The sequence below is a fragment of the Anabas testudineus genome, chromosome 1 (assembly GCF_900324465.2).
Source record: "Anabas testudineus chromosome 1, fAnaTes1.2, whole genome shotgun sequence".
In the NCBI taxonomy this organism is placed as follows: Eukaryota; Metazoa; Chordata; class Actinopteri; order Anabantiformes; family Anabantidae; genus Anabas; species Anabas testudineus.
The window spans coordinates 17,467,954-17,491,417 of NC_046610.1; the positions used below are offsets into that span (position 1 = coordinate 17,467,954).

A 23,464-nucleotide genomic window follows, 5' to 3' on the forward strand; every position below is an offset into this window, starting at 1 on the left:
TCTATCTTAAAGTGTATATGAACAAGTACAGAGGCCACAAAACCTTTAGGTACAAAGTTTTACAGTTTTAGTTTGTCAGTCAACAGCTGAAGATAAAGAGCTACCGAACCTTTAAATTCCAACATTACGTTTTGTGAGGACTTTTTTATTGTCTGTCTCCCTGTACAATAATGAATTAATGTTTTGTCCTTGTTTTTGAGAGTTTGTGCCTGAAATATATGCAGAGCCCACTTTTTCCTAGTGCTATTGTACCTCTTTGTAAAGTTGTAGGAAGTTGTAGGTGGTCAGGTAAGTCTGGATGTTGCACAGACCTTTAATACCAAATAAACAACATCAAACATGAACCTTAAAGACTATTGAACATTACAGAGTAGGGATGGGAGCTGTCAGAGCAGATGGACTGTACTTTGTTCAGCAGCTGACAGGCTGCTAGGTCAGGCAGGCCGCTTAATAGAGTTCCAATGATTTTACTTCCGACTCTAACCGTCCCACTTAATGAACTTTTTGGTCTAACTTGGAGAGAGCCAAACCAACAGATAAAAGAAAAGTTTCCCCCACATGTTTCTATGTTGTACAAATGAGAGTTTGATACTGTGGTCAGGTCAGAGAAGTGTCCATTTTCTTTAGTGTCCTGAAGGTTAAAACACCTAAAATCCAACCAGCAACATTTCTGTCCAAAACCAAACTGTTCGCTGAGTGTCCTTACTGTCAGGTGGGGCGGGACGGTGAATAATGCTGATGGGAAATTCACAAATAAAGAGTCTAATGTGATTTCTATTCCCTTCCATTTGCTTCCTGTGAGAGTTATGGTGTCATCCTGCATCCTAGGCAGACTGCAAAGGGTCTAACGGGCGACCTGTTCTGCTTAATACATGCCTTTAATTAAAATTTTTAAATGATTTCATGGCCAGCCCACTGAGGTAATATGTTACTTTTAACGTAGCATTGTTGGTGCCTGTTACATGTAAAGAAACTGCTCCCACAAGTACCCACTCTCTATTAATGGGATTTTGTCTTTGAATCAGTTCACAGAGCTTTGGAGCGCCGCCTCAGTAAACTGCAGAGATTGTTGGTCTGTCATTGTTTGCCTTTGTTGATTGCTGTTTATCCTGGTTAGTTATTGTTTATCAGTGGCTGTTTATCATTGGATGCCGTTGTACACATCTTGAGGAATATGTGAAAACAACAATAGCCAGTAAACATTCAACCCGCTCGACATATTGCCACGCATCTGTTCCGCGCGTGGAGTTCAGTGTGCCTCTCATTTACTGCGTGTGTACGGGAGCTCAGCTGTTGTGTGAGCATGTGTGCGGGTTGCAAAGATCGACGTCTGTTAATATCAGATTTTTGCGACACCGCCAAATGTTCCACTGTGAATAAAGACTATTACAAATGGCTAGAGGCTGTTTTGGCTAGACACTGAAATCACAGCAGATAAATAACATTAGAAAACGCTGAACTCACACACACACACAGACACACACACACACACACACACACACAGACACAATGCAGGCTCCTAATCCAAACACAGCAACACACAGCTGCATTGTGTTGTTCACTGTTACAGGAATATCTGACTTCCCTGTGGGTATTGAAGGTGGAAGAAAAAAAACATTGTTCAAAGAAGTCACCACGGTTCAGAATTACTGCTTATTGAAACATTTGTAAAAGTTAATGTTCAACTAATTTAGTCAGAGGTTGTAATGTTGTGGTGATGCGACTACAGAAAGAGCTAAAGAGAGAATGAAATGGAAAGAGGTAAGAAGAAATAGCTCTTGACAAGTATGGCAAAGAATGAGAAGGGGTGGATGGGGATGGGTTTTTTTTTTTTTTTTTGCCATGAGTTTGTACATTTTGAACTGAGAGACAAAAAGTGAGAACAGTCAGAACAGGACAGAGTAGGAGGAGTGAGAGAACCACTGGGTGGCTGTAGGATGGGCAGCAAGAAAAACGCTCAGTTAAACTTATAATTGTATTTGTCTCTGGCCAGACGTTCATATCTCCCGTTCAAACCTCTGCATTTGTTTTCTCCATTTCCTGTTTGCCGTGGTCTCTCGTCGGGTACCCTTTTCTGACTTCACGCAGTTCTCTGTGTGTTCCCTCCTCTTTCTGTCCACTAGGGGGAGGGTATGAACTACCCAACATTATCTATCTACTGTATCTGTTGTCTTTACTGATGCTTTACCGAGTTAAAGCTCTTATAAATCTTTATTTGGTTATTATGTGTGTGTCTGCTTGCATTGTTTGGGGAGGTGACAGCTCACAGGGCTTTACTGTATGTAAGCTATGATTATGGTGCATGTCGCACGTCTGATTAGATGGAAGAATGCACCCTTTGTGCCACAAGCTTTTTTTCATATTTCCCCCATAAAATGCAGTTAGGCCAGTGATTTCTGTACATTAAAGTGGAACAGAGGGGTCAGCTGCCTTTGCCAGGGGCTCTTTATCATTTTTATATATATATATATATATATATATGGGAGCAGGTGTGACATTCACAATCTCATTTCCCAACATACGTTCTTCTATCTGTATAACCAATAAAATGAACAGCTGAAGTTGTACAGCTGCAGATACGACTCTAACCTGTAAATCTTTCCGTGGACAGACAGACTGGGTTCTTATTTGGATGTGTTAATCCTAGTATATTCTGCTGTGGCCATCACTTATCAAATTATATTTAGTACTTTGTGTTTGTTCTATTCTTATCTATGTCCTTTTAGACTGTATGCTACAAATATTCCGTTTCCCCACAGGGATCATTAAAGTTTCATTCAATTTTTAGAAAAGTACAAGATAGTACCATTTGCAAAGCATATTAAATAGGCATGTAATACAATTGCTAAAGATGTCATTAATCCTACGAGGGCCTGTAGCAGCCACTTAAGATGATGTCTTACTCTAGCATCATGCTGAGCCTCATGCCTACCAACATGTGAGAGTTTATTTCTACACTTGTTTCAAACACATAACTTCATCCTCGACTTCTTGGAACTTGAAGAAGCCGTGCCGCATTACAGAAGACATGGACCACAGATGACAGATGACGACAATACACACACTACAAACTAGATGTGCTGTGGTTTTTAATGGCATCGTGAGGAAGTTCTAAAGTAGCGGCTCAAATCTACTGAATGAACTATGGAGACAGTGCTAATGAACTAAAGGATAAACTGTTCCATTGGTTACTTTACTGGTACCTGAAACAGAGCAAATACACACAGCTCTGTTTGTTTTTATATACTTTTGAATATATACATGCGTTAAAGAAAAACAAGATTACTTTTATTTATATTTATATATACACTTTCTTTTTTTATTTTATTTCATATATTGTTTATTATGTTTTAGTGCTGAAAAAGTTCAGTAGTAACTCCAGACAGACATGTTCCGTACCCACCGCTTTCCAAATTTCACCAACAATGGGTGGAATAGCTGAAGTTGCGGAGGAGTGAAGCTAGTCTTTCACTACTGATTAAATTATCAGCTTGGCGCCCCAACTGAGGCACAAAGGCATGAAATTGCTTGACATTTTTTCTCCTTGCACACTCTGCCATTAGCCATTTCCTCAGCTACATATCACAGCAAGAAGGACAGCAAGAGCCTCTGAAAGTCATTTTGGAGTAACTAACAGATTTGTCAGGCAGCGCGCTGTGTAAAAGCAGACAGATGCACAAGACACCGAATGTCAGGAAACGACAACTGTGTAAACACAGGAACTGTTGGGTGCGATACGGTGGGAGGTGCAGTGTCAGAAATTAAATGTTGCTAGTACGTTTTTGGTCATAAATACATACAGACATAAACAGTTTGATTGGTATTAAAGTGGAAGTTATGCCAACTGAAGAGAAAATGCTGTACTCAAGAAACTATTTGCTTTAATATTTAATTCCAAACACCTTCATATACACACGCACACATTTCTGTTTCTTGCTCTTTCTGACACTCACACACATAATTACGCTCACATCCTTTCCACAAAGACAAACCTCTAATGTACCTTGACTCGCTCCTGTGCCACCTCAGTAACTCAGTAGGGACTTTTATAACTTTTTAAAACAGCCCAAGGCTTTCTCTTTTCACTCCTTTTTTCCACCTGCACGCTTCTTGGGGTGATTTAACCGTGCTGCATCACCCTCCCTCACCTGAACACAGGCTCATGACAAAAGTCAGCAGGCTTCAGAAATGCCATATCTGCATTCTGCCTCAATCTAACTCTCGAAAAGTCAAAGACTGTAGTTTTTTTTTTTCCTATCTTTAGTCTTGTTTCGATGCATCACTCAGGCCAACTTTTTAAAATTTGAAATGTTTTTAAAGTGCTTCTTGGATAGGGTTGGATGGTGGTGGCAGGGAGCACTGAAGCAGTTGACGGAGCATTTAGCATGAAAAGGTTAAAGGTTTGCGTCCCAAATGGCAAGGTGGCGATAAGGTGGTGTGGCCTTCAATGGTTCTGAAGAGGAAAAGGGCAGGATGAATGTCAGCCAAGTCTTCTGGGAAATATAAATCAAACTAAAAGGCCCAGATTTTAACATTTTTCTGCACAACTTCTCACACTGCTTTCAAAAAGACAACAAACGCAGGTATTCCTCCTGAAAGACTTTAGGCTCATCCAAGGGCTAGATGACCAAGCTTATAGGATTTGTGATCTCTAACCTATAATTTATTTATTTATAATAAATAACGCAAATAAATCCTCATTTCACACGACCTCTCAAGTCAAAAACAAATATAATGCTGATATGTTCTTACGTTTTATGCATCTGCATCGTGAGGCAAGTAGTGGATGCATTGGTTGGTGAGAAAGGTGATTCAGGTATTTGAGCTGGGTGTTACTAAATATGCATTCTGTGCATTATTATCCCCTCAAAATTGAGCATTTCAGGGTCACGTCAAGAAACTGAAAGTAAGAGTGAGAACTAGGACAGTTTGAACTATGTAAACTGAATAAAATGCATCCATACACTACGAGCTGGCTGATATTTTGGTCATTCACTGTTTATTCAAAATGTCACAAACCGCTATTTCTAAAAATCATGCGTGGCCTTTACAGCTAAAGTGCCATATGAAGGCGGAATATAGCACTTTGCAAAGTGCTTTAAAATGTAGCTTGCAAATGTTCCTACAGATGTTTGTAACAAATTTGAGCCACGAGTGCTCAGGATATAATAACTCAAATGGGCCATGATCTAGTAGAAAACAGGAAAAGCACACATGTGAATAATAAATTACTGATGGCTGAATGCCAATTTGCTGCTTCGGATTCAGGGTCCTTGTGTATTTCATGTTGACGCACACTCATGTATTGATGTCTTCCTGGGACATTTAATTAGAATCATTGGTAATGTTATTTATAACATCTGCTTTTTCCTATGACAGTCTAAGTGACAGCAGCAGTGAGACATTGGACCAGATATACTTAATACTTGAAAGTCAGGTAAATGCCAAATGTCACAACGTCAATTAGGGACAACAGTGAGCAGCAACGTTTAATGCTACCTACAGGAGTGCAATGCTTAGAGACAGCATCAGGAAATAGACCTAATGCAAATGAGAAATGGGTATAAGAGGTGGCAGACAAGACAAAATCCCAATGAATAAACTAGAAAGTGCCTATTTATATTTCTTTCTGAGGGTTCTTAGATATATTCATTTTGAATTTAAGGAGTCTCTTTTCTTCTTTGTTTTTTTGAAGATTTAAGCCCCTCCCCTCCCCTTTCTTCTGCAAATGAATCAAGATAAGATTTCGTGTTGATGTATTTCTGTTCTGCTTATCTTGTCAGGTTGGACAAATATGGACACTGTGTAAAATGGTCTTGTCGCAACTGAAGGTCAAAACAGATCTATGAGAACAAGGAGGGGACCAGTGACTGTTGGCTCGAGAGAGAGAGAGAGAGAGAGGAGGAGGATTTAGAAGCAGGGAAGGAGGGGAGACTATTTTCTCTAATAATAATGACTTGCAAAGATAACAGCTTAGTTGCAGAGTCCTGCTATCTGCATCAGTGAACAGCACAACCACGCATGGTCCTACTCAGAAACCTTAAGAGGCTGCCTGTATGTGCAATAGTTTGTATACTGTAGGTTCAAGACTGAGCAGGTGAGCTTGTAGACCAGACACTATAAGACTCAGCCTTGATGTTAACTCTGTGACACTGTGGTTGGGCAGAGAGGTGCTTTGAGCTGGATGCTAACATGTACATGACAAAAATGACATGACATGTGTTTTCACCTAATTATTTGGTGTCTGTCACCTGTTGCTGATATCACAAGAATCAGTCCCCTGACTTGAACCCTATAGAAGGTCTCTGGTGGAATACCCAAGAATATTTATGGACTGGAGGCTATTGCCCAGTGGGCTAAAACTCCTCAGGAATACTGAGAGAAGCTGGTGTCTTGGCTATGCGTCATGATTGCAGCATGTTATAACTACAAAAAGCTTCTCTACTAAGTACTGACGATGCTTCTCATTAAGGCATTTAATCATTTTGAGACTGCAGTAGCAGATATATAATATATATAAGCATAATTCACACAGAGATGATTAGCTATCTACTACATATAGTCTGCTGTATGCAATGTTTCTTTAATTAGGCAGATCAGGGAAAAAAAACTTGTCTGTCTATCTATTCTTTGTTAAAACATTTTAAAGACATTCACAACTTAATCACACTTAAATCTGAGAGTCTTGTGGCAAGACATATTCATATATTAAGCACATTATATTTCAAAGAATGGCAATATTCTGTACAGCATTAACAGTAACCTCTAGACTATCCGCTAATACATAAATTATTCAGTTGCTCAGGTTGAAATTCATATGAAACCTCTAACCCAATTCTTCAGCTATTCGTCAATATTTGGGTAATTTTATCATGAAACCCATCCATCCTGATCCTATCCATGATAATGCATCACTGTACTGTTTTTGTGTGTGTGTGTGTGTGTGTTGCCACAAACTGACAGTGACACAACTAAACACTTGGTTTAAGAATTAAACACATTATCATAAAAGTTACAGTATCTTACAGTCAGACACCGACTTTCCCCTCAGCCCCTCAACTTGCATCAGATTTTCCCTTGATTATCAAAAGGTTCATCATTTTTTAAAGTTTGTAATAGCTGACTGTTTACAGACACGAGTCTCTACCTGTCAAATGTGTAGATATGATGTCTTTTTATTAGCTAGAGGAAAAACTGAGCTAAATAGAGCAATAGATGCTTGTGAGGGAAACAGACGAGCAAGTTAAGTCAGAGGGGAAAGCAAACAGGGAGTTCGATGTCGAGGTGGAGAGAGAGGGGCAAGAGACATAGAGTGATAGATCGTCAGTATGTACATGTGTGCCTGCCCATTAGAGCTGGTTTCAGCCTGCAGCAGCGTCACTATAATTGCCTCAGCTGTCAAAGCAGCTGAAGATCCTCACATCGCTGCTGTTGACTAGACCAGCGAGCGCTCCCTCTTTCTCTCCCTCTTGTTCTCCTTCTCTCCATTTCACATGCAAACCTATAATAGGATAAGTCTGTCTGCATTTGTCCTCTCCAACTTTCTTTTAATCTTGTGTCTACAGTATCTAGGTGTTTGCCTCTCTCTCTCTTTGTTTCTCTTCTTCTTAACCTGTGACTGCTCCAGCACATGCTCTGTTTTTATGGATCAGTAAGTCAGGCCCGATGTGAAGTGTCTGCTTCCAACACTTATTATATCACTTGGATGCTCAGCACTGCACAGCAGCAAACCTTCTTTCACCTTTAATCCACCTCATGACTCTACTACACTGCCAATACTTTTACCTTCAAACCCAGAATAAATACCACAGTCAGCTCTGACAAACAGCAAACTCCGACATGTTGACAGACGAAATGGTTTGCGCTGTGAAGGGCTTGATCTGTTCACTCGAAAAAACTGATTAATTATTGAAATGCGTCTCTATAGTCCCGTGTACACATTCAGTTGAAGGCAGGATTACTGCACCAATACACAGCTGTTCTGTTCTTGACCTTCTTTAAGCCTCCACAAATATAGTAAAAAAGGTGGAGTAGCAGGAATGTAATGCTATTTGTTTAGGTGCCGGAGTGAACCTACAGGTATAAAGCACGAGGCATATGTGCAGGTTCGTTTTGGTGTGTTTTGGGAGATATAGACACTGTTCATAGACGCTTGTATCCAAAGCGACTTACAAGTGAAGTACAAAGCAAGCAAAGAAAGAGCCGTTTCAGTTTCATGGGGTATAAGTGGAAGAGTTCTGTTTTCAGCAAGTTTTTGAAAATTGAGAGTGAGGCAGCTGAATGCGCAGAGGTGGATAGGTTGATCCACTATTGTGAGATCACTGAGCTAAAAAGTTCTTTTGAGGTGAGGTGAAGGGACCACAAGATGCCATTCGCTTGTAGAGCGCAGTGAGAAAGAGGGATTGTAGACTACGATGAGGGAGTTCAGGTAAGCCGGTGCTGTTGAGTTGACCAGTAGGCAACAGTCAGGGCTTTGAATCTTATGCAGGCAGCTACAGGAAGCCAGTGCAGAGATCTGAAAATGGTCTAACGTGTGTCCTTCTTGGCTGATTAAATATGAGATGTGCTGCTACATTTTGGATCATCTGGAGAGGTTTGATGGTGCATGGTGGTAACCCCATCACATATGACTAGAGTCTAGACAATGAGCTGTGTTGTATAGTCCAAAGGTAGAGTCTGACCTTCCTGATGTTAAAAAGGGCAAATCTGCATGACCTTGAGACAGAGATGTGGTCAATAAAGCTTGGTTGATCATCAATGACCACCCCCAGGTTTCTGGCAGAGTCAGTTAGAACCATCCCTCTAGGTTGATGCTGATGTTGTGTTTTATCGAAGGTCTGGCTGGAACAAGACAAGAACTTCTGTCTTGGAGAGGTTAAGCTGAAGATGCCTCTCTCTCATCCAGGCAGGCATGGAGGGATGCTAATATGCATACTGTATATTAGTCATTTATCATGATAAAAATGTTACGCCGCAGTAAATCAGCTTAGTGTAGACTAGGGGCGACCAGTCCCTAGTCCTTCAGGACCTCCGTCCTTGTTTGTTTTCTATCTATCAATGAACTTTCCACAACTGTTTACCTGGATCAGGACTATCCAGCTAATCAGAAGCTCTAAGTGCAGGGTAAAACTTGAAAAACAAGCGGGACTGTGACCCTTGGGAACCATCTGTCTAATCACCAGACTAATTGCAGAATGTAATGGTGTTCAATGTACTGCTGCTTGATGTTGGTTTAAATCACCAAGCATCAGTGAATGCATCATCTGTGCATGACCAATCGGTGCTGTCTCTGGCCTTTCTCTGTCCCTCATGTACAATGCACTATTGATCACTCATTGGTCTGTTACACAGGTAAAACGCTCACTTGTCAAGATTATTTATCTTGTTTTATCGGGTAACTCTTGGTTAACCTGTAAACAGGATCTGCAGTTGTCGTGTCACCAAACTGTGTCCCTTCCATCCTCCTACATCCACTATATTTCTAAACACACACAATTCTAACAGCAAATGCACTGAAACAAAAGAATGTGTTTAAAAACAGCCCAAACAATGAATCATTAACATGGCTCAAGCAGGACCTTGATAAAGCAGTGTGTAAAATGTAAATTCATTTGACTGATTCCTGCGTAATCAGTTGTCCTCCAGCCATCTTTAACTTTATGAAAACTTTATTCTTCAGCTCATTTAATCTCTGCAGCATCTTAAGGCATCAGGACAGACATTGATTTATAGTCTGCAGCTGTGACGGATGGAGTAACGTGGCCTGCATGCTTTGTATCGGATTCAGTGGAGTCAGTGCCGGTTTTTAGCTGGTGCATATTTGATCATGGTTTTGTTTGTAGTTTTGTGTTCATAATGTTGTTGTCAGAGCTAGAGCACAGTATACTGTGATGTGTCTTGTGCTGGTGTCAGTGCCACAATGGAGTGAACTGGATTGAGGGAGAATGTAGTTACAGAGAGAGTCCAGCAGAGGGAGCGTTGAGCGGCTGAGGTCATCGGGTCGCGTCGCTTCTCCTCCTTCACTCAATACACACATGAGCTGAGGAGAAGTTGTCGTGTGTCGCTCTCATCAATATCTCCCCTTTTCAGGGCTTTTACATTTGGAGGCACTGCTGGGATGAGAGAAGTGAGGCAGGTACCCTGCAATAGAAGGAACTCCCACATCGATCATCCCATAAAATTAACCCAGGTGGTAGGAAACACAACCGCAGTTGGAGTGAAAGTCTAGCCAAGGAAAGTGTGTATCCTGAGGTGAATAGTGTTCACCAGGGAGCAGCAAAAGTCCACGGTAACTGACAAAACCCTTCTTTCCACGAATTTGGTTGTGGCTCTCCTGCCAGGATGGATCCAGAAATTGAGAACCTGCAGTTTGAGATTAAGAGAGCTCTTTTCCAATTAACCGCAGACCAGCTGATGCAGATAAGTGACTTTCTTGAAATTTCAGGAACAAGTAGAGCAAGTATAGCTGGTAAATCTTGTAATGCCCTTGCCTCATATATTATCAGACATGTTAAACGAGAAGAACTGAGTGAACTTGAAGATGAGGGCATGTCAGAGCTGTTGAGCCTAATGGACATGATAAAAACCTTGCAAGATCCTAACAAAACTAATATGCAAGAAAACACAAAAAACAGGGATGAGCAGGAGAAATTGAAGAGTGAATTAGAGCAGCTGAAATTTATGGTGCAACAGAAAGAAATGGAAATGCACAAACTCACTAACAGACAGTATATGACCAGCAATCAAACCATTCCAGTTTGCACAACCCCAGCTTCTGCTAACAGTCCATCATGGCGAAAAGACTATAAAATCTCTGGCCAAATCGGTGAGCCTGGACAAAAGGACAGACTTACATTCTCTAGCCTGGCCCGCCAAATTGAGAATGGGTTGAGCAAAGGGTACCCTGAGTCAGAAATAGTGGATGCTGTCATCAGAGCTATTGTACCGGGACTTCAGCTGCGCAGCTATCTAGAAGGTAAAAGTGATCTGTCTCTGCCTACTCTTAGAAGGATCCTCCGCTCACATTATCAAGAACGAAGTGCAACTGAGCTATACAAACAGTTAACTACAGAGGCCCAAGGTAACAAAGAGACCCCACAGAACTTCTTAATCAGAGCCATGGATTTAAGGCAAAAAATACTGTTTGCATCACAGGAAGCAGAATCTAGCCTAAAGTATGACCCTGCATTAGTGCAGAGCATGTTCATGCACACTATACTCACAGGCTTGCAAAATGACAACATAAAAACTGATCTCCAGCCCTACTTGCTGCAACCAGCTACCTCTGATGAGTTGCTCTTAGAGAGGCTCAATATGGCATGTGCGAATGAGAAAGAGAGGCAGGATAAAAAGAGGCAGGCTGCACCACAGCGGCACCCTGCAGTCCATGCAATTCAGTCCAGTGACTTAAATGGAGACAAGAAACTCACAAGCAAACAAACCATAACTATGCTGACCCCAGATGTGTTGTCTGACCTAAACGAAATCAAAGCCGATATAGTACTGTTAAAGGATCTTAAGGCAGAAGTGTCACAAATTAGAGAGTCCATTCAGCAACCAGAGACTGGTCCTAAGCCTCATCCCCCTATTGGCAAGGAGATTGACAATCAGGCAGCCCACCATCAGCACTACTTTCAGCCCCAGTTCATGGCCTGGGATCAAGGACCCCCAGCTTTCCACCAGTCAGGTGGAGCTCCTCCAGGATACCAAGCTGTGGGTGGACCAAGGGTGACAGGGACTGCCCAGTTTCAGCAGAGATTTGCACCACAGAGATACCCAATGCCACGTGGAAGACCAAAATGTTTTGCATGCCAGCAGCGAGGAGAGGAATATTGCCAACATTGCTTCAGATGTGGAAGTAGCGAACATTTTCGTGCAGGTTGTAGGGGATACAGAGGATTTCCTAATGCTGAAAGAGGGACGCCTTTAAACGAGACACGGTTGCCCCCGAGGGACAGGGAGTGACCGGAATAGTCAGACTGTCCCAAAAGTGTACCAGCTGTGGAGGAACTGAAGAACGTAGGGTGTTTCAACAGTGTTCAGTGTGCAAAGCAACATGCTATTGTTCCAAGGAATGTCAGGTTAGTCATTGGCCCGAACATAAGAAGGACTGTAAACTGTTAACACAACCTAAGAAGAGAACGAAACAAACCTGGTCATGTAAGACGATAACCAACAAAAAGAGAACCATTGTGACAAAAGAACATTGCACAGTGACTGAACTTGTAGGGAAAAAATGCGTTGTCCACTGCTACTTACAAGGGAAGAAAACTCAAGTACTGTGGGATACTGGCTCCCAAGTGTCTGCAGTGGATCAGGTGTGGAAAGCTAATAACTTCCCAGACATTAAGTTGAGAGATATAGCAGAGATAGTCGACTCAGATGACCCCCTGCAGGTGGAGGCAGCTAATGGTACAGAGATGCCCTATGTGGGGTGGATCGAAGTGACTTTTAGGCTAGCTGGTGACACTAAAGAGTTTCATGTTCCTATGTTGGTAATGAGAGGCAACCAACAGCCACGTCCTATTATTGGTTTTAATGTCATTGAACGTGTTGTTATTAACAGTCAGAAGAAGCAGACGAACGATGTAGATCAAGAGAAACTGATAAAAACTGTGACAACAGCTTTTCCCAACCTTAAAAGAGGGAAGGCCAGGGCATTTATTAATGCAGTGAATGTTGAAAGAACAAGTGAGTACTTGGTAAGGACAGCCTGCCACCAGATGAACATAGCCAGTCACGGCGCTGTCCAAGTAGAATGTAGGATTCGTACCATGCCCTTTAAAGAAGACACCACCATGATATTTGAGCCTGATAGCAACCCCCAGTGGCCAGAGGGACTTGAGTTCTGTGACACGTTGGTGCAGGTGAGGAAAGGGGCACAGCCAAACATCATTCTGAGTGTTCAAAACTCCACTGACCATGACATTATGTTGACAGGAAAGGTAGTTATTGGTACAGTACAATCAGTTGCATCTGTGTACCCGCTTAGCTTAGCTGGGGAAACACACTCACTTGCTGATATCAATAGCATTCAGACCCAACACACTGAACATCAGGAGAATGGTACAGAGCCTTGGGACCCCCCGATTGATCTAAGTCACTTACATGAGAAACAGAGAAAAATAGTACGTGAGATGTTGAGGGAGGAGTCAAGCTCTTTTTCTCGGTCAGACAATGATATAGGTTGTATTGAGAACCTCCAGTTGGAAATTTCCTTAAAAGATCCCGAACCAGTAGTCCGGACTTACATGTCAGTCCCTAAGCCATTATATGAGGAAATGAAAGATTATCTGAGAGACCTGATCACGCAGGGATGGATAGAGAAATCCCACTCTTCCTATGCATCACCTGTTGTTTGTGTAAGAAAAAAATGTGGTTCTTTGCGTCTATGCATAGATTACAGAGAGCTCAACCGTAAAACTCACCCTGACAGACAACCCATTCCCAGGGTCCAGGATATCATGGATGGCCTCGGAGGAAACACCATGTTTTCACTGTTAGACCAAGGGAAGGCATACCACCAAGGATTCATGGCAAAAGACAGCAAACATCTAACAGCTTTTGTGACACCATGGGGACTGTACGAATGGGCCAGAATCCCATTCGGGCTTATGAATGCTCCAGCAGCCTTCCAACGCTGCATGGAGGAGTGTTTAGAAGGTCTCAGAGACAAAATTTGTGTCCCATATCTGGATGATACATTAGTGTTTAGCAAAACATTTGAAAGTCACGTCAATGATGTAAGAAAAGTCTTGCAAAGGTTGAGACAGTGTGGAATTAAATTAAAACCTAGCAAATGTGAATTATTCAAAAGAGAAATCCGCTACCTGGGAAGAATAGTATCAGCAGAAGGAAATAAAATGGATCCCGCTGACACAGCTGCCATAAGGGTTTTGAAAGACAAAAACCCCAAAACAATTGGTGAGTTGAGGCAGGTTCTTGGACTGTTGAGCTACTATCGCCAGTACATTAAGGACTTTTCTCGCATCGCCAGCCCTCTCTATGAGTTAACAAAAGGACCTGACCAAGGAACAATCTCACAGCCCAAGGGGAGGAAGTTGCACACTAAGGGAAATGCGAAAGTGGTGCCATCTCACACCCCAATTGAATGGACAGACTCACACCAACAAACCCTGGAACAACTGATAAACTGTCTGGTTCAACCCCCTGTCTTGGCATTCCCAGATTTCTCCCAACCATTCATTCTCCACACAGACGCATCCAACAAGGGGCTTGGTGCAGTTTTGTATCAGAAACAGAATGGGAGACTGTGTGTAATTGCATATGGGTCTCGAACACTGTCAGCATCAGAAAAAAACTATCACTTCCATTCAGGTAAATTAGAGTTCCTCGCTCTCAAATGGGCAATTACAGAACGATTTCGTGACTATTTGTACTATGCCCCCTTTTTCACAGTTTACAGCGACAACAACCCCTTGACTTATGTTTTGTCCACTGCTAAGTTGAATGCTACAGGAAGCAGATGGGTGGCTGAATTGGCTGATTTTAACTTTACTATTAAATACCGTCCTGGGAAAGAGAACATTGATGCAGATAGTCTGTCTAGGATGCCGGTAGAGGTAGAGGAATTCATGAATGAGTGCACAGAGGAGATGTCTTATGATGCAGTGGGAGCGACTGCCCAGGCTGTAGAGGCACAGCAAGAGTCAAATGCCGTATGGTCAATGGCCATCTCTGTCCATGGTGTGCTTGATTTCACGGACACTACCATTGTCTCAATAACACCAGTACAACTACAACAAGATCAGAAAAATGACACACATATTGGGCCGGTGCTGCAGAGTAAATTGTCAGGAGTAAGGCCATTGCGTAAAGAACAGAAAAACTTCAGTCCTCAGAGTCTTTGTCTTGTCCGTGAATGGGAAAAGCTGGAGATAGATGAGAATGGAGTCTTGTGGAGAAAGACAGCCCACAGAAAACAACTGGTGTTACCCGACCAACACAGGATCACTGTCTTAAAGGAGCTACATGAGCAGATGGGACACCAAGGTACTGACAGGACAGTATCACTGATAAGAGACCGTTTCTTTTGGCCATACATGCAGCGAGAAATTGAACAGTATGTACTGACCTGTGCTTGTCTTAAGCAGAAGAAACCAAGCCGTGAGACTAGGGCTCCTCTTACAAATATTGTCACCACACAGCCATTCGAACTTGTATCAGTGGATTTTCTCCACCTCGATAGGTGCAAAGGTGGTTATGAATATATACTAGTGATTGTAGATCATTTCACTCGCTTTGCACAGGCGTACCCTACAACATCAAAATCTGGGAAAACAGTTGCTGACAAAATATTCAATGATTATGCTCTGAAATTTGGGTTCCCAGCACGCATTCATCATGATCAAGGAGGTGAATTTGAAAATCAGCTCTTTTCACAACTGAGCAAGTACTGCAACGTGGCAGGATCAAGAACAACCCCTTACCATCCACAGGGAAATGGACAAGTAGAACGTTTTAATCGGACTTTGATGCAGATGCTTAAGACCCTCACCGAGAGAGACAAGCTGAACTGGAAAGACTCTTTGAATAAGCTCACATTCGCCTATAACTGCACGCGTACAGAAGTAACAGGTTTCTCCCCATTTTACTTACTGTATGGCCGCTCACCGAGGCTACCTGTTGATATGATGTTTAACTTACCCATTGAAGCAGGGAGCTATAGTCAGCGTAACTATGTTGAACGGTGGAAACAAGGAATGCAGGAGGCATATGCTATTGCTCGAGAGAATTCACAAAAATCTGCCCAGAGAAACAAGAGGATTTATGATGGAAAGGTGAGGAGTTCAGTGTTGTACCCGGGAGACCGTGTGTTGGTGCGAAATATGACTCCTCGAGGAGGAACTGGAAAGCTAAGGAATCACTGGGAGGACAGCATTCACACTGTAGTCCGACAAGTAGGAGAGAATGCCCCCATTTATGAGCTGCGTCCTGAACATGGGAAGGGAAAGTCCAGAATTTTACACAGAAACCTCCTTTTACCATGTGATCACCTACCTTTGGATACTGAGGTGTGCCTGCCTACAACAAATAAAAGGAAGACAAGCCAGACCGACAAAGCCAGCGGAAGTTCTGAGGATGAGGATGAGGATGATTATTACAGCATACAGATGCCACATCAACCTATCGTTCAGAATCTGGAACCAGTGGGAGAGATGCCTGCAACTGCATATGATGGGATCCCACCTGACCTCAGTACACCTGCAGTGGAACCGTCCCAGGAAGAGGTGGATGATGACAACTCCTTGGAGCACAGGAATGTTCAGGGAACAAACTCAACTGATACTGAAGGGGGACAAGAATCACTCCCCACGGTAAATGTCAGCCAGGAAGAAGAGAAGAACATGAGGTATCAGCGGCCCCAGAGACTTCGTAGGCCACCAAAGACCCTCAGATATGACAAAATGGGAACACCATCCTGTTATACACTAGCTGCACGTCCCCTTTATACAAGGCTTCCAGCTTGGGTACAGTCAGGACAGCCATGTTATGATCAACAACTGTATCTCTATAGAACGTAGGATGGCCCTGCCCTGGACAGTTTAAACTGGTGGACTTACAGCAAAAGCCAAGTTTTGTTTATTATGTAGACATTACAACTTCACACTCATCATACACACACTCAGAGGCGTAAAGTAAAGCCAAGTTCTGCTGTTATGGACATTGCACGATAAGAGACTTTATCACAATGACTGTGCTTGATTTAGGAAATGTGTATATGTACTCTGAACAATTCTCACATATCTACACGCATTGGACAAGTGTGTTTGATAGAGGAAATACCTGAATGTACTAAAAGAGTTCCAGTCTGTAAATTCACCTGCAACATGGGACTGAAAACGGAAGAACAGAATGTAACAAAAGAGTTCCAGCCTGTAACAAACCTGTTTGAACATGTTCTACCATATTTGATGACTGTTAGGGTTAATGATGTTGAGGACAACATCTATTTTTGATGGGGAGTATGTGACGGATGGAGTAACGTGGCCTGCATGCTTTGTATCGGATTCAGTGGAGTCAGTGCCGGTTTTTAGCTGGTGCATATTTGATCATGGTTTTGTTTGTAGTTTTGTGTTCATAATGTTGTTGTCAGAGCTAGAGCACAGTATACTGTGATGTGTCTTGTGCTGGTGTCAGTGCCACAATGGAGTGAACTGGATTGAGGGAGAATGTAGTTACAGAGAGAGTCCAGCAGAGGGAGCGTTGAGCGGCTGAGGTCATCGGGTCGCGTCGCTTCTCCTCCTTCACTCAATACACACATGAGCTGAGGAGAAGTTGTCGTGTGTCGCTCTCATCAATATCTCCCCTTTTCAGGGCTTTTACACAGCCTTAGTTTTAGTCTGATTCTGAAAAGTGCACCGTCAGAGTAATATGCAACCATCCACGACCATGATTAAATCATGTGTAAATGATATTAGGCTGCTACAAACGGGGTATAAGTGCAGTGGTTTTATGAGGCTGTTTCTCCTACGAAACTCTTCTACGTGTACTGGAGGAGTAACCAGATTTAGAAAATGTTTCAAGTCAATGATTCTTGCTGAATTTAGATTTGTTTGAGAAAAGTGTTTGAGAGGTCTGACATAATGCTATGTTGAAGGAGAAACAGGAAGGAGACTTGCAAAGGACTGCTGCACCATGCAGGTTGAATGAAGGCAACTAAAGAAGAAGGTCTAGGTGACCCAACCAGTTTCGTGTTGTAATGCTACACCTGACCCCGGTCTTCTTCCAATACTGCAGGTTGTTGCGATCTCCATGTGTAGAGTTTCCTTCTTTTTCCTCCAACTTCTCAGCACACACATGTTGGACATCAACGGACATCATTTCACATGTTGCACCTCTTATGCCAGGAAGCTGGTAGCTGTGTAAAGTGAGCTCCAGGTAGTATTTTGCCATCCATTCAGAGTTTAGTTTAAAATAACCAATGCTGCCTCAACGAAGGGTCAACGTAATGCCACAGCTCCGCCATCTCAAATAAGAGATACAAGTTTCACATTGTGGCAAAAGCCATAAAAACCAAACAACAATCGAAGCTTTGTTGAAATACTGGCATTTTCATTTTAATTAAATGTTCCATTACCCCAAAGTACAAAGCCCATTGTAAGTCACTTAGTCTCATACGGAATGATGAAATTGCACATTAGTGAGGTGAGATGACTTCATTCTGATGCAAACCAGTCTGCTTTAAACATTTTCCTAAATCGGATGACATTATCTTGACATTAATGATCAGTTCCACTCAAGTCTATTTTCACCTAATGAAAGAAAACCAATACCATTAATCTGCATTTCAAATTGATAGAATTCAATTGGTCAATTAGTTGTTTTTTTTTTGTTGTTTTTTTTTTTTTTTTTTTGTCTTGAACGACGTATGTTAAGAAGCAACACTCAACTAAATTACTTCTCAAGGTGAACCATCTCTGCAGTGGAAGAGAATAACAAACCAATAAAGTGTAAACAGCCTGAAAACAAACCTGATAGCAGCATAGGAGAAATGTTGATACAGAAATATCTTCCAAAGTGCACGTTCATTACTTGGGTGCACCCAAACATAGAAAACCACTACCACGGGAGCTTTTCTGTGTCTGCTAATGTGTAGTTCTTCAGATTGAAACCCTGAGATGTCACATCATTCCTCACCAAAGTATCTGTGCGGAGGGCAGACATTTTCTCTATCCTGGGGATTCTTGTAAAGTGAAGGACATTAAGCAGAGGAGCCTGGTCTGATCACTCTCAGTCAAAGTGCCCTCGGCCAAAGGCACAGATGCTTGTTTATGTCTATTCTTTTGGCCACAGAGTGGATGTACGTCACGAGCTCAGATAATCTACCCTTTGGCTTGAATGCTTTATCCCTTCAACCTCTCAGTAGGGGAAAGGGGAACCAACCAACCTTCTGAAGTGCCCTTGAGCAAAGCGTGTCTGAAAAAGTGCTATTACAGCAAAGCATTTCTTTTTTTTTCCCTATTTGATCTTTGTCTTTCTTATTTCAGCGTGATGTTTCATTTGTTATACTCCATCTTCATAAATTGTAATTCTGTCCGCTTTGCCCAAAGCGCTCTTTATTCCATTTCACTTGCCAACATGCCCTTGAGCGAAGCACTGTGCTTATCTAACACCACCAAGCTGTTTAATCATCTCATATTGTTTTCAACTCGGAGTCCCAGACTTTGAACTGACCCTTCTCGCTCCAAGGGGAGTGATGCCAACCATGACCAGAGCACTTTCTGGCAGTGCACTACAAATTCTTTATACTCAATCACATGAGTATTTTTTTATCAAAGACAACGAGCAGCTGCCCATTCAACGATTAGAGAGTCAATTCAAAGCTCTGGAAATGCAGTCACTGTTACTTGTAACAGACGCGAAGTTGAACATGCTGTTCTATTATAGGCTATCTGCTTACAAGCAGAGAGCAGTATTCAGCGATCTTAATAAAGCTAATATGCTGTGTAACGTAACACAATGAAAAAACAGCTTTTCGATTTTGACTTGATCGTGCTTCTTGTACCGTACTCCCCAGAGGTCATTAGCAAAGACAACACTGAATTAGGGAGTGCTGATTTTCCCTTTGTTATAATTGCTTTACCAGTACAGCCTCAGTTTTCTGCTGACTTTGACTGAGAACCAAGTTCACAGTTAACTCGTTATTGATTCCTGTAGCAACAGTCTAATTGTAGCTGAAGCATCAGGTTAAAACCACGACGCCTGCTCAGTCTGTAGATCTGTTCAGTAGCACGTTTCAACAGTTTTCAGTTTTAAAGCGTGTTTATGCTTCACAGACTGGAGTCCCCGACTCGGACCCTGACCCTGGAGGCGCCCAGAGGGGTGGAGGTCAATGCTGGAGTGGGAGACTTCACAGCATCGTGCAGGAAAGATCTCATCTTGCAGTCTTCAGAAGGAGAGGTGAGTTTGTGTTTACATCCATCGTGTGTGTGTGTGTGTGTGTGTTGTATGTGAATCTCTGTTCATGTGTGTATTTCTTTCTGTGTGGGTGTCTTGTTTTGAGAGAAGCTGACAAAAATAGCTGTGTTTATGTGTAAATATAATGGACAACACAAATGTGTGTGTGTGTGTGTGTGTGTGTGTGTGTGTGTGTGTGTGTGTGTGTGTGTGTGTGTGTGTGTGTGCGTGTGTGTTTGTGTAGACTCTGTGGCACTCTACAGTGTTGGGCCCGCTTCATTAAAGTACCTTATTAGGCTAATGAGCGTCATCAATCCAGGCGACCTTGTCCTCCTTTTCTCTCCTCCTCCTCTCATCCCTCCCTTTCTCCTTTTTCTATTTGGGAGAAGTGACTTCATTAAAGCTGGTTTGATGAGGTTCCCTGTCAGTTGCTGTGTGTGTGTGTGTGTGTGTTTGTATGTGTGTGTATCATTGTTAGCCTCCTATCTCACTGTCAAGCTCTTTGCATAGCAGCCCGCCACGTTGCGTGAGCACTGAAGCAGACTTAGCCATTATTCTTGTGTGTGTGTGTGTGTGTGTGTGTGTGGGTGTGTGTGTGTGAGTGTGTGTGTGCGCGTGTGTGTGTACATCAGCCTGTCATGTTGCAAGTCCACTGGAGCATAGTGTGTCATTAACTCAGCAATTAACAGAAGAATGGCCTCCTCTCATTCGTTGCACTTACTGTCATTGTCAGTCGCACTCATAAACACACACACACACACACACACACACACACACACACACACTCACGTATAGTGGAAGTGTCTAAAAAAGTTTGATGCTCCTCTTCTAAAGCTATTTTTTCTTCTTCCCTTCTTCCTTCTGTTAATTCCATTATTTGTTTCAGTGTATGTATCTCACTTGTGAAAATATGATCACACACAAGTTAAACATGCAGACGTCAGCAAAATCTCAGGACAGCTCTGACATATTGATAACAAAGTAATAAGGGAGAGTGTCCGTTGGATACTTGAAATATATAAACTGAGGACAATTATACACAGCCCTACAAATATAACATGACTAACAACCCACTCCTTAGAACTTTATGATAATATCTTCCTCAAGTTGAAATATTTTTATTGTACTGAATCTAAAGTAATGTTTAATGGTTTTTACATCCATCTACAGCCAAAACGTAGTCATGAAATCATGTCTGTTCACACTGCACATAATTCCATAGTAGGTTAAGGGAATGAACTGAAGTACTAAAATCCTGTGGCTCATTTTGGTACCAGCTGTTTTTGGGCATAGATAGATGTGTGTGTGTGTGTGTGTGTGTGTGTGTGTGTGTGTGTGTGTGTGTGTGTGTGTGTGTGTGTGTGTGTGTGTATGGGGTGTGTGTTGTGGCATTTATTTTGTCCCGTTCTTTTGGTCTGTGTCAGGCACTTCACTGTCCTTGAGCCAATTAAGCAGTGCCAGTGTCAGCCTGGTGCTAATAATTTATGGTTTCTTTTTGGAGTCCATTGTGCCCTTTTTATGTAGTCCCATTTGTGTCTATCATATCATTATAGCTGTAGAATTTTACACTGAAATTGACCGTGAAGGCAAAAGATAATTTTAACACTATACCTCTACGCTCTTATTACCGATCCTCCTCTCTCTCTCTCTCTCTCTCTCTCTCTCTCTCTCTCTCTCTCTGAGTGTATCCCACACCATTGTTTTCCTGCCTTCTACTTTCCTCGTTTACTGCCCCCCCCCCCCTCGCTGTCTCCCTCACCACCCTGCTCTCTATGATTCTTTCTGTTTTTGTTTAACTTTCTTTTCTTACACCTTCTTGTCATCCTCCTCCTCCCTTCTCTCCCTCTCAGCCTCTCAGTCCTTCATCTCTAAGTAACCCAGCCTTTCTAATTAACTTTCCACTGCCAGGGTTATATATCACTGTGCCTGTCACTTCACAGGGAAAAAAGGGGGGGAGGGGGTGGGGGATTATAATTTTTTACCTCTTTTCTGTCATCTCGTCTTTCTCTCTGTTTCATGTATTCTCTCGTTCTGCTCTTTGTTCGTCACTCGTCGCTGTCTCTCTACCTCTCTCGCTCTTTCTCTCTATCTCTGTCATCCCTGTATAAATAAATATCTTCATATTGGTGGTGAACTATAGCAGGAACTGTTGTGGCGTGGACTTCTTGACGCCATGAAAGAGTTGAAAAACGAAGGATTTGTGATGCAGTGCTTCTCGCTCAATCAAAACAAAAAACAAAACGAAAAAAGGAAACCTCTTTTCGCTAAGGTACGCCTTCATAAATGCCACAGGAACACACATCAGTATGTGTAAATGGATTCAGACTCTCCAAATAATTACAGTGTCTTACAGGAAATATGTGATCTTGAAATTTACGCTGACATTATCAAAATAATATGATTATACCTCCGGCTATAATCACTGTAGTGTCTAAATAGGGGGAATTATTTCCCTTGGTTCCTGAGTCTCTTTGTACTTTTGGCCACTATCAGTTGTTATCACATCCATAACTGTGGTTCAGTATAAGGTTATATTGCACCTTAACTAACGGTTGGCCAGAAGGTGCATATTATCAAGTGAGGCAGAATTAGGATAGGCCAGAAACAAAATACAGACCAAGAGGCTCTGATCCAGCAGTGAGTCTGCAGGTGCTGCTTCAGAAGATGATGGAAACATGGCTGTATTGAGGAGAAAAGGAATAAAAAACATTTCAAATATCTCTTAATGAGCCTTGTCACAACAGAGTCTAATGAGTATAAGCCACAGAATGAACAGACTGAACATGGTCACTACTAGAACAATAAGAGCTAAAACAAACGTGTAAAGCTTATTATCCCCAAACCTAAACCGTAACTTTTAACATTTCTGAAGCAAGGCAAACCTAATCAAACCTTACTGCCTGCATTTACGTGTTCAAACAGCTGACGCACCAACAAACATCCCCTCTAGCTAGACGACGTTAGAATATTTTACTTTTACTTTGCAAACAAATTTGATTTCCAATTTTTCATAATAACTTTTGACCATATTATTTCTCTGAGTCACACACTTTAAAGCAACTTTCCATCTTGATTTCTCTCACATTTAAAATCCTTTTTTGTTTTTGTTTTTGATGCTTTGCCTGTTTTCTTATCAATAACTTCTCCGTAAAATGAACTACAGCCTCTTGATGTTTCATTTGTGCCTACTCTGATTCATATGCCTATTCATGAGTATACTTAACAGCTGAATGGACAGATGCTCCAGTACTTTGTCTCCCATCTATCTACATATTTTTGCCCTGTGTTACACTAGACCCCTAAAACATTTTATCACAGTAGTGTCCAGTGATGCAAAGCCATCATAGTGTCATCATAAGGCTATTTTATAAGGCTGTATTTTATATGAGGACATGTGTTATCCTTCAGCTTAGAGACACACTTTTAAATGCTACCAAAGTGATAAATTAAACTCCACAGCAATATGGCTGACATTTATGAAAATGATTATAATAATCTTACATTTCTACTTTTTTATGTGTGATATGGATGGTTCAAAAAAGCT

The 23,464-nt window shown here is 41.9% G+C and overlaps 1 protein-coding gene across 2 annotated transcripts in view; it reads left to right on the forward strand.

Moving 5' to 3' along the window:
• The window catches only part of LOC113162582 (zeta-sarcoglycan), a 117,620-nt gene that overhangs the window by 82,984 nt on the left and 11,172 nt on the right, over positions 1 to 23,464 (forward strand). For both annotated transcript variants that reach the window (XM_026360781.1, XM_026360782.1), the window contains one exon: positions 19,800 to 19,923. In XM_026360781.1, the coding sequence (XP_026216566.1) occupies positions 19,800 to 19,923 (124 nt within the window). The remainder of the gene's footprint in view (positions 1 to 19,799; positions 19,924 to 23,464) is intronic.